This window comes from Nerophis ophidion, linkage group LG11 (genome assembly GCF_033978795.1).
Source record: "Nerophis ophidion isolate RoL-2023_Sa linkage group LG11, RoL_Noph_v1.0, whole genome shotgun sequence".
Lineage (NCBI taxonomy): Eukaryota > Metazoa > Chordata > Actinopteri > Syngnathiformes > Syngnathidae > Nerophis > Nerophis ophidion.
Genome location: NC_084621.1, coordinates 14,424,853 through 14,442,060, shown reverse-complemented (window position 1 = coordinate 14,442,060; position 17,208 = coordinate 14,424,853). Strand labels below are relative to the sequence as shown.

The 17,208-nt window shown below is 37.3% G+C and overlaps 1 protein-coding gene across 1 annotated transcript in view; it reads left to right on the top strand.

The window, feature by feature from the left end:
- The window catches only part of grik3 (glutamate ionotropic receptor kainate type subunit 3), a 339,056-nt gene that overhangs the window by 178,192 nt on the left and 143,656 nt on the right, over positions 1-17,208 (top strand). The window contains exon 5 of the mRNA XM_061915139.1: positions 6,162-6,215. Within this exon, the coding sequence (XP_061771123.1) occupies positions 6,162-6,215 (54 nt within the window). The remainder of the gene's footprint in view (positions 1-6,161; positions 6,216-17,208) is intronic.

Sequence of the window (17,208 nt, the reverse complement as noted above, 5' to 3'; positions counted from 1 at the left end):
CCCCTGGTTCAATCCCCACCTAGTACCAACCACGTCACGTCCGTTGTGTCCTGAGCAAGACACTTCACCCTTGCTCCTGATGGGTGCTGGTTAGCGCCTCGCATGGCAGCTCCCTCCATCAGTGTGTGAATGGGTTAATGTGGAAGTAGTGTCAAAGCGCTTTGAGTACCTTGAAGGTAGAAAAGCGCTATACAAGTACAACCCATGTATCCTTTATTTAGTTTGGTTACACATATGCGATGGAATTTATGAAATCAAACACTTGACAATGATTCACATTTCATTTCCGAGTATAAGCAAATCACCAAATTATTTTGAACATTCGAAAAGAAAAAAATACACCGGTCCTTCCCTTATTAATGAATTTGAAACAAATCAAGTCGCAACTTCTATTTTCATCAGAAATGTTACTCTTTTTTTAGCTTACCTGGGGGGTAAGCTCAAAAAAGATACCTTTCCTACGGTATAACATAAGTGGGGGGTTTGTCATCTCTTGCTGCCAAACAATATGGATGTTTGGCAGCAAGAGATGACGCACAGGGGATGTGACATACGCGAATCCCTTCGGGTTTGATGGACAACTGGGCAGCGTCAGAGGAGCTGCAGCCCGCCACCATAGCCCCCACTCCTTCCCCTCTGTTGCAAGTCTGTTGCTATGGAGTTTTTTTTTTTTTTCCCACTCCAGACAAGGCCCTTTTAGGAGCCCAGTTTAAGATTTTATTTTTTTACTCATCCTCCCCCAGCTTTTACTTTTTTCCTATCTTTTACAGGGCGCCTTGTGGCCACCCATCAGCGTTCCTGTTCTGTAACCCTGTACACTGTTTGTTTGTTTAATCTTGAACGGGTTTGTGCTGAAAACAAAGTTTAATTGTACCTGTGCAATGTCAATAAATACCTACCTACCTTCCTTCCATCGACAATATGTCAAAATGTTTTATTATCATATGATACGATACCAGAACTCTTCAAAATAACAACTGTTGGATTAAAAATAACTATACATCAAGCCATCCATTTTCTACCGCTTATTCCCTTTGAGGTCGCGGGTGGCGCTGGTGCCTATCTCAGCTACAATCGGGCGGAAAGCGTGGTACATCCTGGACAAGTCGCCACCTCATCGCAGGGCCAACACAGATAGACAGACAACATTCACACTCACATTCACACACTAGGGCCAATTTAGTGTTGCCAATCAACCTATCCCCAGGTGCATGTCTTTGGAGGTGGGAGGGGCCTATCCCCAAGTGCATGTCTTTGGAGGTGGGAGGGGCCCATCCCCAGGTGCATGTCTTTGGAGGTGGGAAGAGTCTATCCCCAGGTGCATGTCTTTGGAGGTGGGAGGGGCCTATCTCCAGGTGCATGTCTTTGGAGGTGTGAAGAGTCTATCCCCAAGTGCATGTCTTTGGAGGTGGGAGGGGCCTATCCCCAAGTGCATGTCTTTGGAGGTGGGAGGGGCCCATCCCCAGGTGCATGTCTTTGGAGGTGGGAAGAGTCTATCCCCAGGTGCATGTCTTTGGAGGTGGGAGGGGCCTATCCCCAGGTGCATGTCTTTGGAGGTGGGAGGGGCCTATCTCCAGGTGCATGTCTTTGGAGGTGGGAGGAGTCTATCCCCAGGTGCATGTCTTTGGAGGTGGGAAGAGTCTATCGCCAGGTGCATGTCTTTGGAGGTGGGAGGGGCCTATCCCCAGATGCATGTCTTTGGAGGTGGGAAGAGTTTATCCCCAGGTGCATGTCTTTGGAGGTGGGAGGGGCCTATCCCCAGGTGCATGTCTTTGGAGGTGGGAGGAGTCTATCCCCAGGTGCATGTCTTTGGAGGTGGGAAAAAGCCGGAGTACCTGGAAAGAACCCACGCATTCACGGGGGGAACATGCAAACTCCACACAGAAAGTTCCCGAGCCAGGGATTGAACCTCAGACTACTCAGGACCTCCATATTGTGAGGCAGACGCACTAACCCCTCTTCCACCGTAAAACCTCAAGTTTTTCAACTGATATAACTTAAGTCCACGTTAATCAATTCATGGTGGACCCCTTTGTGAATAAATGCGTGTGTCATGATCTGTGGTCTGGATTATGTTTTTGTTATTTTTTGGAGTCTTTTAGTTCCTGTTTGTTAAATAAATGTAATTAAGTAAGTAACCATTATTTGTCGACATTTTGTTTCAAAGCCAAAAGGAGCCACGGCGGTGGCATTAAAAAGCTGCATGTGGCTCCAGAGCCGCGAGTTGCAGATTTCCTGCTCTAAGGAATGCAAACTAAAGATGCAGAAGAGCAGACATCCCAAACGTGTGTGACCTTGAGTTTTTATTTACAGCAGATGGAACAATTAAATCCAGGGGACGCGGGACCGCCGTGGGAATGCCTGCGTCTTTGAACGCAAATTGAGTGAAACAAGTGGCAGTGATGGATTGAAGCGGAAATCTAAGATCTTTGGATTTAAAAAGGCTGCAAAGGAGCACAAATTGTTACACAAATTCTTCAAAGCGTACCGGACGTTGAATGGAAACACGCCGTAATTGGAGGCAGGCTGTTATTTCCGAAATTAAAAACGAAAACTAATGTTATGTACAACGCGGGGAATTGAGATTAAACTGAACAATGACTTGGAACGCGTAAAAGAGTGGAAAAAAAATCACAGCTTTGTTTGACCATATTGTTATTTACATGTGAGCACCCTTTGAAAGGGGAAAAAAGGACATTTATATCAGCAAAAAGTGCTGCAACGACTTTGAAAATCAAGGCTACATTTCCTGCAATTGAGTGCATTTGTACATTATGTTGTACAAAACTAAAGAAGTTGGCACATTTGTACATAAAAACAGAATACAATGACTTGTAAATCCTTTTCAACTTACCATATTCCCTTGAATTGCCTCCGGGGCGCTAATTAATTTAAAACCTATTTTCACTCCGGCGCTTACTAAAGGCATGCGGTAAATTTAGGCCTGCGCTTATAAATTTGAGTGTGATGTAAGGATACCATCGTGAAAAGCACATTTAATAAAATAAACGTTGTTATGGTCTTACCTTTACTTATAAATGAAGTCCATGCGCAGCTCCTTCTGGTCAAAAGCATCCATAACTTGTTTATAGAAGTCTTCCTTATCTTTCTTCAGTTTTAAAAGTCTCTCTGTCTCGATGGAGATCTTCCTTTATTACCTCCTGCTTCGATTGAAAGTCCAGTTTAGAAAACTGTTTTATTTTAGATATGTAATCCTCCATGTTAAAAGTGCAAGCGAGAGGAAAAAATTAACTCTTGCTGCTTGTTGTCACTTCTTCTGCAGCCGAGTAGTCGCAAACAGGATCACTAGCGCTCTCTACTACCAGGAGGCGGGCGTCATTTAATGACTGATATTTAACACACGCAGCTACGGTATATTAATAAAACATAGCTGCTTACTATTCTTTTTAGCATATTCAATAGCTTGGACCTTAAATCCTACTGAATGGCTCTTCATCGTCTTCCCTTTATGCGATTTCAAATGATTGAAATCAGCCTCCTCCATTTTGAAAATGATGACAGGTGAAGTGTCACTCGTGACGTGACGAGTTTGACCCGGTGGAAATTCTAGACGTGCGCTAATAAAAATAATATTTTGTGAAAAGAGTTTGACCCGGCGTTAATCCTGAGTCGGTGGTAATGCTAAGCATGCGCTAATTATTTTGCGAAACGAGTTTGACCCGGCAGTAATTCTAGGCAGGCGCATACTATATACTAGGTGGCAATTCAAGGAAGTACGCTATATTCAATTGAATAGACTGCAAAGACAAGATATTTAATGTTTGAACTGACTAACTTAATTTATTTTTGCAAATAATCATTAACTTAGAATTTAATGGCAGCAACACATTTCAAAAAAAGTTGTCACAGGGGCATTTTTACCAGTGTGTTACATGGCCTTTCCTTTTAACAACACTCAGTAAAGGTTTGGGAACTGAGGAGACTAATTTTTGAAGCTTTTCAGGTGGAATTATTTCCCATTTTTGCTTGATGTACAGCTTAAGTTGTTCAACAGTCTCCCTTCTGCTATTTTAGCCATCATAATGCACCACACATTTACAATGGGAGACAGGTCTGGACTACAGACAGGCCAGTCTAGTACCTGCACTCTTTTACTATGAAGCCACGCTGTTGTTACTCGTGGCTTGGCATCATCTTGCTGAAATAAGATAACGTTGCTTGGATTGCAACACATGTTGCTCCAAAACCTGAATGTACAAACCCCGTTTCCATATAAGTTGAGAAATTGTGTTGGGTGTAAATATAAACAGAATACAATGATTTGCAAATCTTTTTCAACCCATATTCAGTTGAATATGCTACAAAGACAACATAGTTGATGTTCAAACTCATAAACTTTGTTTTGCAAATAATAATTAACTTAGAATTTCATGGCTGCAACACGTGCCAAGGTAGTTGGGAAAGGGCATGTTCACCACTGTGTTGCATCACTTTTTCTTTTAACAACACTCAATAAACGTTTGGGAACTGAGGAAACTAATTGTTGAAGCTTTGAAAGTAGAATTCTTTCCCATTCTTGTTTTATGTAGAGCTTCAGTCGTTCAACAGTCCGGGGTCTCCGCTGTCGTATTTTACGCTTCATAATGTGCCACATTTTCCATGGGAGACAGGTCTGGACTGCAGGCGGGCCAGATAGTACCTGCACTCTTTTTTTTACGAAGCCACACTGTTGTAACACTTGACTTGCTGAAATAAGCAGGGGCGTCCATGATAACGTTGCTTGGATGACAACATATATTGCTCCAAAACCTGTATGTACCTTTCAGCATTAATGGTGCCTTCACAGATGTGTAAGTTACCCATGCCTTGGGCACTAATACACCCCCATATCATCACAGATGCTGGCTTTTGAACTTTGCGCGTATAACAATCCGGATGGTTATTTTCCTCTGTGTTCCGGAGGACACCACGTCCACAGTTTCCAAATATAATTTGAAATGTGGACTCGTCAGACCACAAAACACTTTTCCACTTTGCCATCTTAGATGAGCTTGGGCCCAGAGAAGCCAGCGGCGTTCCTGGGTGTTGTTGATTTGATTTTGCTTTGCATAGCAGAGTTTTAACAGATGTAGCAACCGACTGTAGTTACTGACAGTGGTTTTATGAAGTGTTTCTGAGCTTATGTGGTGATATCCTTTACACACTGATGTCGGTTTTTGATGCAGTTCCGCCTGAGGGATCAAAGGTCCATAATATCATCGCTTACGGGCAGTTATATCTCCAGATTCTCTGAACATTTTGATGATTTTACGGACCGTAGATGGTAAAATCCCTAAATTCCTTGTAATAGCTCGTTGAGAAATGTTGTTCTAAAACTGTTCGACCATTTGCTTACAAAGTGTTGACCCTCGCCCCATCCTTGTTTGTGAATTACTTAGCATTTTCATGGAAGCTGCTTTTATACCCAATCATGGCACCCACCTGTTCCCAATTAGCCTGCACACCTGTGGGATGTTCCAAATAAGTGTTTGATGAGCATTCCTCAACTTTAACAGTGTTTGTTGCCACCTTTCCCAACTTCTTTGTCACGTGTTGCTGGCATCAAATTCTAAAGTTAATGATTATTTTAAAAATAACAAACAAAAAAAAAAACGTTTATCAGTCTAAACATCAAATATCCACTTTCAAAGCTTCAACAATTAGTTTCCTCAGTTCCCAAACGTTTATTGAGTGTTGTTAAAAGAAAAGGTGATGTAACACAGTGGTGAACATGCCCTTTCCCAACTACTTTGGCACGTGTTGCAGCCAGGAAATTTTAAGTTAATTATTATTTGCAAAAAAAAAATTAAGTTTGAGTTTGAACATCAAATATGTTGTCTTTGTAGCATATTCAACTGAATATGGATTGAAAGGGATTTGCAAATAATTGTATTCTGTTTATATTTACATCTAACACAATTTCCCAACTCATATGGAAACGGGGTTGGTACAAAGCATCTAATCATGACTAATTTTCCATAATATGCTTGTTTTCACGGTATTGCATGAGCAGAAAGATGAATGACAGAACCCGTCAGGCTCACAATTAATCATGTAAAATGATCGGAATAAGATTTGATGAGTAAATTAACGCTGTTAATATTTTTTAAACGTGCATAACAAAACGCTCGACTGCATCTTGTCTCCCTTGTGTGGTGCAGGCCCAGACCATGGGGATGATGACCGAGTACTACCACTACATCTTCACCACCCTGGTAACGTACTTCTTCAAGCAAACCATGCCTGGTTTTTGTTCTCCTCCCCCCGCCAGCCAGCTGCCTTTTGAGGTTTCTGATGAATAACGGCTAATTGCGAACGGGAGGGGGGGGGGCTTTTGAACGCAGCCCGTTATAGATCAATTTTCTCCGACGAGCTGGAAGCATAATAGAGCGGCGGAGGTAAACACGCCTCGTTTATGGGTAAAGTCGACAGAAGTGCGTTTGAGGTTGCTCCATAAAAGCCGTCAGCTCCAGATCAAACGTGGCTTTGGGAAGATGGCGACGTGTTCCTATGGAGGCTAAATAATCCATTACAATATGATTTATATTTTTGTGTAGGAAGGAAGGCACGACGGAAAATGTTAACATAAAACCGTTTTTTTTTAAATGGACAGACAGACAGTAAATCCTGCAATGTATTTAAATGGAAGGTTGCATTAAAACAGCCATAAAACAAGCTTATTAACTCATGCATAATATACAGCGGAGCCGGGCAAATATTTTGACTCGGGGGTCACATTGAGAGAAAAAAAATATGTGTGTGTTTATAAATTATATGTACACATTAAGCTGTAAAAAAAATCTGCTGTACAGTATGAGTGTTTGGGTCCATATTTTCCCAGGAACACTAATACCAAAAGTCACAATAGAGTTCTAAAAAACCTTATGATAGACCATGTCAAAAAAAGGAATGGAATTTTATACTTTTTTTACTGAATAGAACATCCAAAATGTACATTAAAGTAAAGAAAAAGTGGGACTTACAATATTAACTGTGAACCGTAAAACACTGAATATTAACAACATATGAAAATATTTTACTTCTCAGACCAGGTCCTCCATAGACGTCTTTTACAATCAAGCAAAACACAACAAACATTATAAAAAACAGCAAAGTGTGAACACCTAAAAAATTATATATTATCACTTTTACGCAGAATTTTGTTGTAAAAATCCGTCTCATAGAGTTGTAAAAAACCTTATGAGAGACCATGTCAAAAAAAATGAATGGAATTTTATATTTTTTTTACTGAATAGAACATCCAAAAATGTACATTAAAGTAAAGAAAAAGTGGGACTTACAATATTAACTATGAACAGTAAAACACTGAATATTAACAACATTTGAACATATTTTACTTCTCAGACCAGCTCCTCCATAGACGTCTTTTACAATCAAGCAAAACACAACAAACATTATAAAAAAACAGCAAAGTGTAAACACCTACAAAATTATATATTATCACCTTTACACAGATTTTTGTTGTAAAAATCCGTCTCATAGAGTTCTAAAAAACCTTATGAGAAAACCATGTCGAAAAAAAAATTGAATTTTATACTTTTTTTACAGAATAGAACATCCAAAATGTACATTAAAGTAAAGAAAAAGTGGGACTTACAATATTTACTATGAACAGTAAAACACTGAATATTAACAACATATGAACATATTTTACTTCTCAGACCAGCTCGTCCATAGACGTCTTTTACAATCAAGCAAAACACAACAAACATTAAAAAAAAACAGCAAAGTGTAAACTCGTACAAAATTATATATTTTCACTTGTATGCAGAACTTTGTTGTAAAAAATCTGTCTCATAGAGTTTTAAAAAACCTTATAAGAGACCATGTCAAAAAAAAAAGAATGGAATTTTATATTTTTTTTTACTGAATAGAACATCCAAAATGTACATTAAAGTAAAGAAAAAGTGGGACTTACAATATTAACTATGAACAGTAAAACACTGAATATCAACAACATAAGAACATATTTTACTTCTCAGACCAGCTCCTCCATAGACATCTTTTACAATCAAGCAAAACACAACAACAATTAAAAAAAACAGCAAAGTGTAAACACCTACAAAATTATATATTATCACTTTTACGCAGAACTTTGTTGTAAAAATCTGTCTCATAGAGTTCTAACAAACCTTATGAGAGACCATGTCAAAAAAAAGGAATGGCATTTTATAGTTTTTTTACTGAATAGAGCACCAAAAATGTACATTAAAGTAAAGAAAAAGTGGGACTTACAATATTAACTATGAACCGTAAAACACTGAATATTAACAACATATGAACATATTTTACTTCTCAGACCAGCTCCTCCATAGACATCTTTTACAATCAAGCAAAACACAACAAACATTATAAAAAACAGCAAAGTGTAAACACCTACAGAATTATATATTATCACCTTTACGCAGAATTTTGTTGTAAAAATCTGTCTCATAGAGTTCTAAAAAACGTTATGAGAGACCATTTAAAAAAAAAAGGAATGGCAATTTATACTTGTTTTACTGAATAGAACACCAAAAGTGTACATTAAAGTAAAGAAAAAGTGGGAATTACAATATTAACTATGAACAGTAAAACACTGAATATTAACAACATATGAACATATTTTACTTCTCAGACCAGCTCCTCCATAGACATCTTTTATAATCAAGCAAAACACAACAAACATTAAAAAAAACAGCAAAGTGTAAACACCTACAAAATTATATATTATCACTTTTACGCAGAACTTTGTTGTAAAAATCTGTCTCATACTATTCTAAAAAACCTTATGAGAGACCATGTCAAAAAAAAAATGGAATTTTATACTTTTTTTACGGAATAGAACATCCAAAATGTACATTAAAGTAAAGAAAAAGTGGGAATTACAATATTAACTATGAACAGTAAAACACTGAATATTAACAACATATGAACATATTTTACTTCTCAGACCAGCTCCTCCATAGACATCTTTTACAATCAAGCAAAACACAACAAACATTTAAAAAAACAGCAAAGTGTAAACACCTACAAAATTATATATTATCACTTTTATGCAGAACTTTGTTGTAAAAATCTGTCTCATAGAGTTCTAAAAAACCTTATGAGAAAACCATGTCAAAAAAAAAATTGAATTGTATACTTTTTTTACAGAATAGAACATCCACAATGTACATTAAAGTAAATAAAAAGTGGGAATCACAATATTAACTATGAAAAGTAAAACACTGAATATTAACAACATATGAACATATTTTACTTCTCAGACCAGCTCCTCCATAGACATCTTTTACAATCAAGCAAAACACAACAAACATAAAAAAAAAACAGCAAAGTGTAAACACCTACAAAATTATATATTATCACTTTTATGCAGAACTTTGTTGTAAAAATCTGTCGCATAGAGTTCTAAAAAACCTTATGAGAGACCATGTCAAAAAAATGAATGGCAATTTATTGTTGTTTTACTGAATAGAACACCAAAAATGTACATTAAAATAAAGAACAAGTGGGAATCACAATATTAACTATGAACAGTAAAACACTGAATATTAACAACATAAGAACATATTTTACTTCTCAGACCAGCTCCTCCATAGACATCTTTTACAATCAAGCAAAACACAACAAACATTAAAAAAAACAGCAAAGTGTAAACTCCTACAAAATTATATATTATCACTTTTATGCAAAACTTTGTTGTAAAAATCTGTCTCATAGAGTTCTAAAAAACCTTATGAGAAAACCATGTCCAAAAAAAGGAATGGAATTTTATACTTTTTTTACTGAATAGAACATCCAAAATGTACATTAAAGTAAAGAAAAAGTGGGAATTACAATATTAACTATGAACAGTAAAACACTGAATATTAACAACATATGAACATATTTTACTTCTCAGACCAGCTCCTCCATAGACATCTTTTACAATCAAGCAAAACACAACAAACATAAAAAAAAACAGCAAAGTGTAAACTCCTACAAAATTATATATTATCACTTTTATGCAAAACTTGGTTTTAAAAATCTGTCTCATAGAGTTCTAAAAAACCTTATGAGAGACCATGTCAAAAAAAAGGAATGGCAATTTATACTTGTTTTACTGAATAGAACACCAAAAAATGTACATTAAAGTAAGGAAAAAGTGGGAATTACAATATTAATTATGAACAGTAAAACACTGAATATTAACAACATATGAACATATTTTACTTCTCAGACCAGCTCCTCCATAGACATATTTTATAATCTAGCAAAACACAACAAACATTAAAAAAAAACAGCAAAGTGTAAACACCTACACAATTATATATTATCACTTTTATGCAGAACTTTGTTGTAAAAATCTGTCTTATAGAGTTCTAAAAAACCTTATGAGAGACCCTCTAAAAAAAAAGGAATGGAATTTTATACTTTTTTTATTGAATAAAACATCCAAAATGTACATTAAAGTAAAGAAAAAGTGGGAATTATAATATTAACTATGAACAGTAAAACACTGAATATTAACAACATATGAACATATTTTACTTCTCCGACCAGCTCCTCCATAGACATCTTTTACAGTCAAGCAAAACACAACAAACATAAAAAAAAACAGCAAAGTGTAAACACCTACACAATTATATATTATCACTTTTATGCAGAACTTTGTTGTAAAAATCTGTCTCATAGAGTTCTAAAAAACGTTATGAGAGACCATGTCAAAAAAAGGAATGGCAATTTATTGTTGTTTTACTGAATAGAACACCAAACATGTATATTAAAGTAAAGAAAAAGTGGGAATTACAATATTAACTATGAACAGTAAAACACTGAATATTAACAACATATGAACATATTTTACTTCTCAGACCAGCTCCTCCATAGACATCTTTTACAATCAAGCAAAACACAACAAACATTAAAAAAAAACAGCAAAGTGTAAACACCTACAAAATTATATAGTATCACTTTTATGCAGAACTTTGTTGTAAAAATCTGTCTCATAGAGTTCTAAAAAACATTATGAGAGACCATGTCAAAAAAAAGGAATGGAATTTTATATTTTTTTTACTGAATAGAACATCCAAAAATGTACATTAAAGTAAAGAAAAAGTGGGACTTACAATATTAACTATGAACAGTAAAACACTGAATATTAACAACATATGAACATATTTTACTTCTCAGACCAGCTCCTCCATAGACATATTTTACAATCAAGCAAAACACAACAACAATTTAAAAAAAAAACAGCAATATATGAATTCAAAGTGTAAAAAACACCTACAAAATGATATATTTTCACTTTTACGCGGAATTTTGTTGTAACAATGCTGTATAGTATGTGTGTTTGTGTACCTTTTTTTCAGGAATGTTCCATAGAGTTTTAAAAAGCTTATGACAGGCCTTTTCAAAAAAACTGGATATAATTTTACAGGTTTTTTTACTAAAATGGAACCCCTAAAAAGTACATTAAAATAAAGAAAAATTGGGATTTACAATATTAACTATGAACAATAAAATACTGAATATTAACAACATATGAACATATTTTACTTCTCAGACCAGCATCTTTTACAATCAAGCAAAACATAAGAAAAATCTAACAAACAGAAAAACATGAATGCAAAATATAATAAACACCTACAATATGATATATTATCACTTTTATGCAGAACTCTGTTGTGCAAATCGGCTGTACTTTACTATAATCAATAACAAAGCAGCACTTTCTCATCCGTCGCTCACTTGTGCAACAACAACGCTGGAAATGTGTCCCATGAAAAACCGTCCAACCGTAACTCTCTAATAACTAAAGTTCCTTGGGTGAATAATATACACTCACTACACCGGTATGTTTTAGCGCTTTCATGGCGAGTTTACTGACAGATATAAGTAGGAACTTTACACTACTTTATATTAGAAATGGCAACAGCGGAGGATGAATGTCTCATAACAAGAAGATACAGAAAAAGAAGTAGCTTATCGACGACAGTCCACACGGACTACAAAGGCGGAGGGGCGCATATTTTAGGACTAATGCAGATCCCAAATACAGATCAGCAGGTACCAGGGAGTAAGAAAAGTTGCTTTTACATAATGTTGCAAAACAAAACGCCAGATACAATGTCTTACCTTATACACACACCAACATAATACTCCAATGTTGAAGGACAGTACAATCTATCGAGCCATGCAGCTTCATAGCTTACCAAAGTCCTACTAAGACATGTTGATAGATTTTTAAACGCTGTGTGTAATGTTCTATATTTTCAATGAAACATATACAATGCTAGTGTTGTTTACTTGAGTCATATTGCAGTCTACACGTGTCTCTTATGTGTGACTGCAATTATTCTGCAGTCTACACGTCTCTCATGTGTGACTGCCATCACATTGCAGTCCACACGTGTCTGTTACGTGTGACTGCCATCAAATTGCAGTCTACACTTGTCTCTTATGTGCGACTGCCATCATTTTGCAGTCTACATTTGTCTCTTATGTGCAACTGCCATCATTTTGCAATCTACACATGTCTCTTATGTGTGACTGCCATCATATTGCAGTCCACACGTGTCATTTATGTGTGACTGCCATCATATTGCACTCTACATATATCTCTTATGAGTGACTGCCATCAAATTGCAGTCTACATGTGTCTCTTATCTGCGACTGCCATTATTTTGCAGCCTACATGTTCCTCTTATGTGCAACTGCCATCATTTTGCAATCTACATGTGTCTCTTATGTGTGACTGCCATCATTTTGCAGTCCACACGTGTGTCTTATGTGTGACTGCCATCATATGGCAGTCCACACGTATCTCTTATGAGTGACTGCCATCATTTTGCAGTCAACACATGTTTCTTATGTGTGTCTGCCATCATATTGCACTCTACACGTGTCTCTTATCTGTGACTGCCATCATATTGCAGCCCACACGTGTCTCTTATGTGCGACTGCCATCATATTGCAGTTCACACATGTCTCTTATGTGCGACTGCCATCATATTGCAGTCCACACATATATATGTTATGTGTGACTGCCATCATTTTGCACTCTATATGTGTCCCTGATGTGCGACTGTCATCATTTTGCAGCCTACATGTTCCTCTTATGTGCGACTGTCATCATTTTGCAATCTACACATGTCTCTTATGAGTGACTGCCATCATTTTGCAGCTTATACGTGTCTTTTATGTGCGACTTTCATCAATTTGCAGTCCAAACGTGTCTCTAATGTGTGACTGCCATCATATTGCTGTCCACACGTGTCTTACATATGTGACTGCCATCAGTTTGCAGTCTAAACTTGTCTCTCATGTGTGACTGCCATCATATTGCAGTCCACACGTGCCTCTAATGTGCGACTGCCATCATATTGCAGTTCACACATGTCTCTTATGTGCGACTGCCATCATATTGCAGTCCACACATATATATTATGTGTGACTGCCATCATTTTGCACTCTATAGGTGTCTCTTATGTGCGACTGCCATCATTTTGCAATCTACACATGTCTCTCATGTGTGACTGCCATCATATTGCAGTCCACATGTGTCTCTCATGTGTTACTGCCATCATATTGCAGTCCACACATATCTCTTATGTGCGACTGTCATCATATTGCAGTCCACACATATCTCTTATGAGTGACTGCCATCATTTTACAGCCTATACGTGTCTTTTATGTGCGACTTTCATCATTTTACAGTCCAAACGTGTCTCTAATGTGTGACTGCCATCATATTGCTGTCCACAAGTGTCTTTCATATGTGACTGCCATCAGTTTGCAGTCTAAACTTGTCTCTCATGTGTGACTGCCATCATATTGCAGTCCACACGTGCCTCTTATGTGTGACTGTATCATATTGCAGTCTACACATATCTCTTATGTGTGACTGCCATCATTTAGAAGCTTACACGTGTCTTTTATGTGCGACTTTCATAATTTTGCAGTCTACACGTGTCCCTAATGTGTGACTGCCGTCATATTGCTGTGTACATGTGTCTCTCATGTGTAAATGCCATCATATTGCAGTTCACACATTTTTCTTATGTGCGACTGCCATCATATTGCAGTCTACACTTATCTATTATGTGTGAATGCCATTGTATTGCAGTCCACACGTCTCTTTTGTGTGACAGCCATCATACTGCAGTCCACATGTATTTTGTATGAGTGACTGCCATCATTTTCCAATCTACACCTGTCTCCTATGTGCGACTGCCATCATTTTCCAGTCTACATGTGTCTCTTATGTGTGACTGCCATCATATTGCAGTCTACACCTATTTCTTATGAGTGATTGCAAGCATTTTCCACTCTACACGTGTCTCTTATGTGTGACTGCCATCATATTGCAGTACACACGTGTATTTCATGTGTGACTGCCATCATATTGCAGTCCACTTGTATCTCTTATGTGTGACTGCCATCATATTGTAGTACACACGTGTCTCTCATATGTGACTGCCATCATATTGCAGTCCACACGTATCTCTTATGTGTGACTGCCATCTGCTGTTCACACCATAATATTGTTTCATTTGATTCAATCCGCCTGTGCAGGTGTACTACCTAGGGTTACAGGATGAGACAAAAGATGCTTTCCACTTTGCAGCAACTGTTCAAAGCACTGATATTTCTGCATCAGATGCACTGCAAAAAGTGTGACATGTTAAAAAAAAAAAAAAAAGAATAAATACAAATCCTAACCCATTAAAGCTCCAAAGACATGATGCGTGTCAAAAGCACTGACATTGGCCCGGCGCCTGAGCATGAAAGATGACACACGTCATGGCGGGGCATCCATGTCAGCATGCATTATCACCCCCGACTGGCCAAGTCCGCCGAGACAAGTCAGTCATCGTTTTATTTTGTTGCCGCGGAAACTACAACCGAGGGAACGGCACAGGAACATGCTGCCATACCTTTCCCATCCACCGGGTTCACCTGCTACAGCGGTGTCGTATACCAATAATATTGGTGACTACCACTTTTACATGTTGCGCAATATATGAAAATATGAATTTACCGTATTTCCTTGAATTGCCGCCGGGTATATAGTATGCACCTGCCTAGAATTACTGCCGGGTCAAATTTGTTTCGCAAAATATTATTTTTATTACAAATGTCTAAAATTTCCACCGGGTCAAACATGTCACGTCACGAGTGACACTTCACCTGTCATCATTTTTAAAATGGAGGAGGCTGATTTCAATCATTTGAAATTGCATAAAGGGAAGAAGATTAAGAGCTATTTAGTAGGATTTAAGGTCCTAGCTATTGAATATGCTAAAAATAACAGTAAGCAGCTATGTCTTATTAATATACCGTAGCTGCGTGTGTCAAATATGAGTCATTAAATGACTCCCCCCTCCTGGTGGTAGAGGGCGCTAGTGATCCTTCTTGCGACTAATCGGCTGCAGAAGAAGTGACAACAAGCAGCAAGAGTTTTCACTTTTAACATGGAGGATAACATTTCTAAAATAAAACAGTTTTCTAAACTGGACTTTCAATTGAAGCAGGAGGTAATAGAGGAAGATCTCCATCGAAACAGACTTTTAAAACTGAAGAAAGATAAGGAAGACTTCTATAAACAAGTTATCGATGCTTTTGGTCAGAAGGAGCTGCGCATGGACTTCATTTATAAGTAAAGGTAAGACCATAATAACGTTTTTTTAATTAAATGTGCCTTTCATGATGGTAAACTTACATCACACTCAAATGTTTAAGCGCATGCCTTTGGTAAACGCCGGAGTGAGAAGATGTTTTACATTAATTAGCGCCCCGGCGGCAATTCAAGGAAATACGGTATATGTTTTGTTCCTTCTTTATTATGCATTTTCAGCAGGTGCGACTTATACTCCGATATAGTAAATTAAAAAAAACAATCCCCTTTAATTTGGCTGTTATTTGCTTTTATAGACAAGGTGACCAAAAAAGTGAGCTTTGTTGTCTTTGTGCGATATATTCTTAGTACTTCCGGGGAAAAGCCTTATCCCTGCGGCTATAGCCGTCCTAAACAGTGTCTGACCAGCCTGTAAATGATTTGGTCATGTATGATGTCTTTTTGCTATTTTTGTTCGTTTATGTGTGATGTCTATCGTTTAAATGTACGGCAGTGGAAATGAACCCCCCCCTCAACGAGGACCAACAAATCTAAATCTAACAAAAAAAAAAAAAATGACTTAATGATAATAATAATAATGATAATAAATAATAGATTTTATTTGTAAAAAACACTTTACGTTGAGCAAACAACCTCAAAGTGCCACCGTCAGAACGTGGACTTGGGGGTTTGTTTTTCTGGAAGGCAAAGGAAAGTTGGCACGGGCAAGACGTGAATGTAAGTACATATTTTATTTTTAACACTTAACTACAAAAAAAGGAAGCAAACTAAAGGCGCGCTCAATGGCGGCACAACATTTGGCTATGGAAACAAACAAACCACAAAGGCAGAACTATGGACAAAAAAACAAAAGACACTAACTGTGGCATAATACAAACCAAAAACTTACGCGGCATGGGCAGGAGGGAAACTATGGACAGTATGAAGCAGAGTGAAGGTAACATGGCATGACGTGAATAGAGGTATCGAGGGTGATAGAAGGTGGTAGAAGGTGGTAGACGCCAGGACGTGGAACAGAAACAGACTGCTTAAATAGCAGTGACATAATCAGTGAAAACAGGTGCGAGACATGAGGACAGGTGAAAACTAATGAGTTGCTATGGTAATAAAACTAACCAGGAAGTGCAAAAACAGGAACTGAGTGTCCAAAAAACAAAACATGATCACACAGACATGCCAAAATTGGCTTTGGAGCAATCAAAGCTGCTCACACGGTCAATTAGGTGGGCACTATGTTTGACAGATCAACTTAATGTGTATTATATTCATCCATTACATAATTTTTGTTGTAAATTGTGAGGTGTATCTGTTAAAATCATGGTTGTCAATCATGGCAATCAAAACTGCTCACACGGTCAATTAGGTGGGCACTATGTTTTTGACACCAACTTAATGTGTATTATATTTATCAATGAGAGCATTTTTGTGGTAATTGTGAGATGTGTCTTTTAAAATCATGGTTGTTTTTACAAATGATGATAAATGTGATAAAAGAGCTTGTATTGTCTTTGTGTGATGATGTAAATGACAGCCACAGTGTAAAAAAAATAATAATGAAAACATATTAAAACATAAATCAAAAA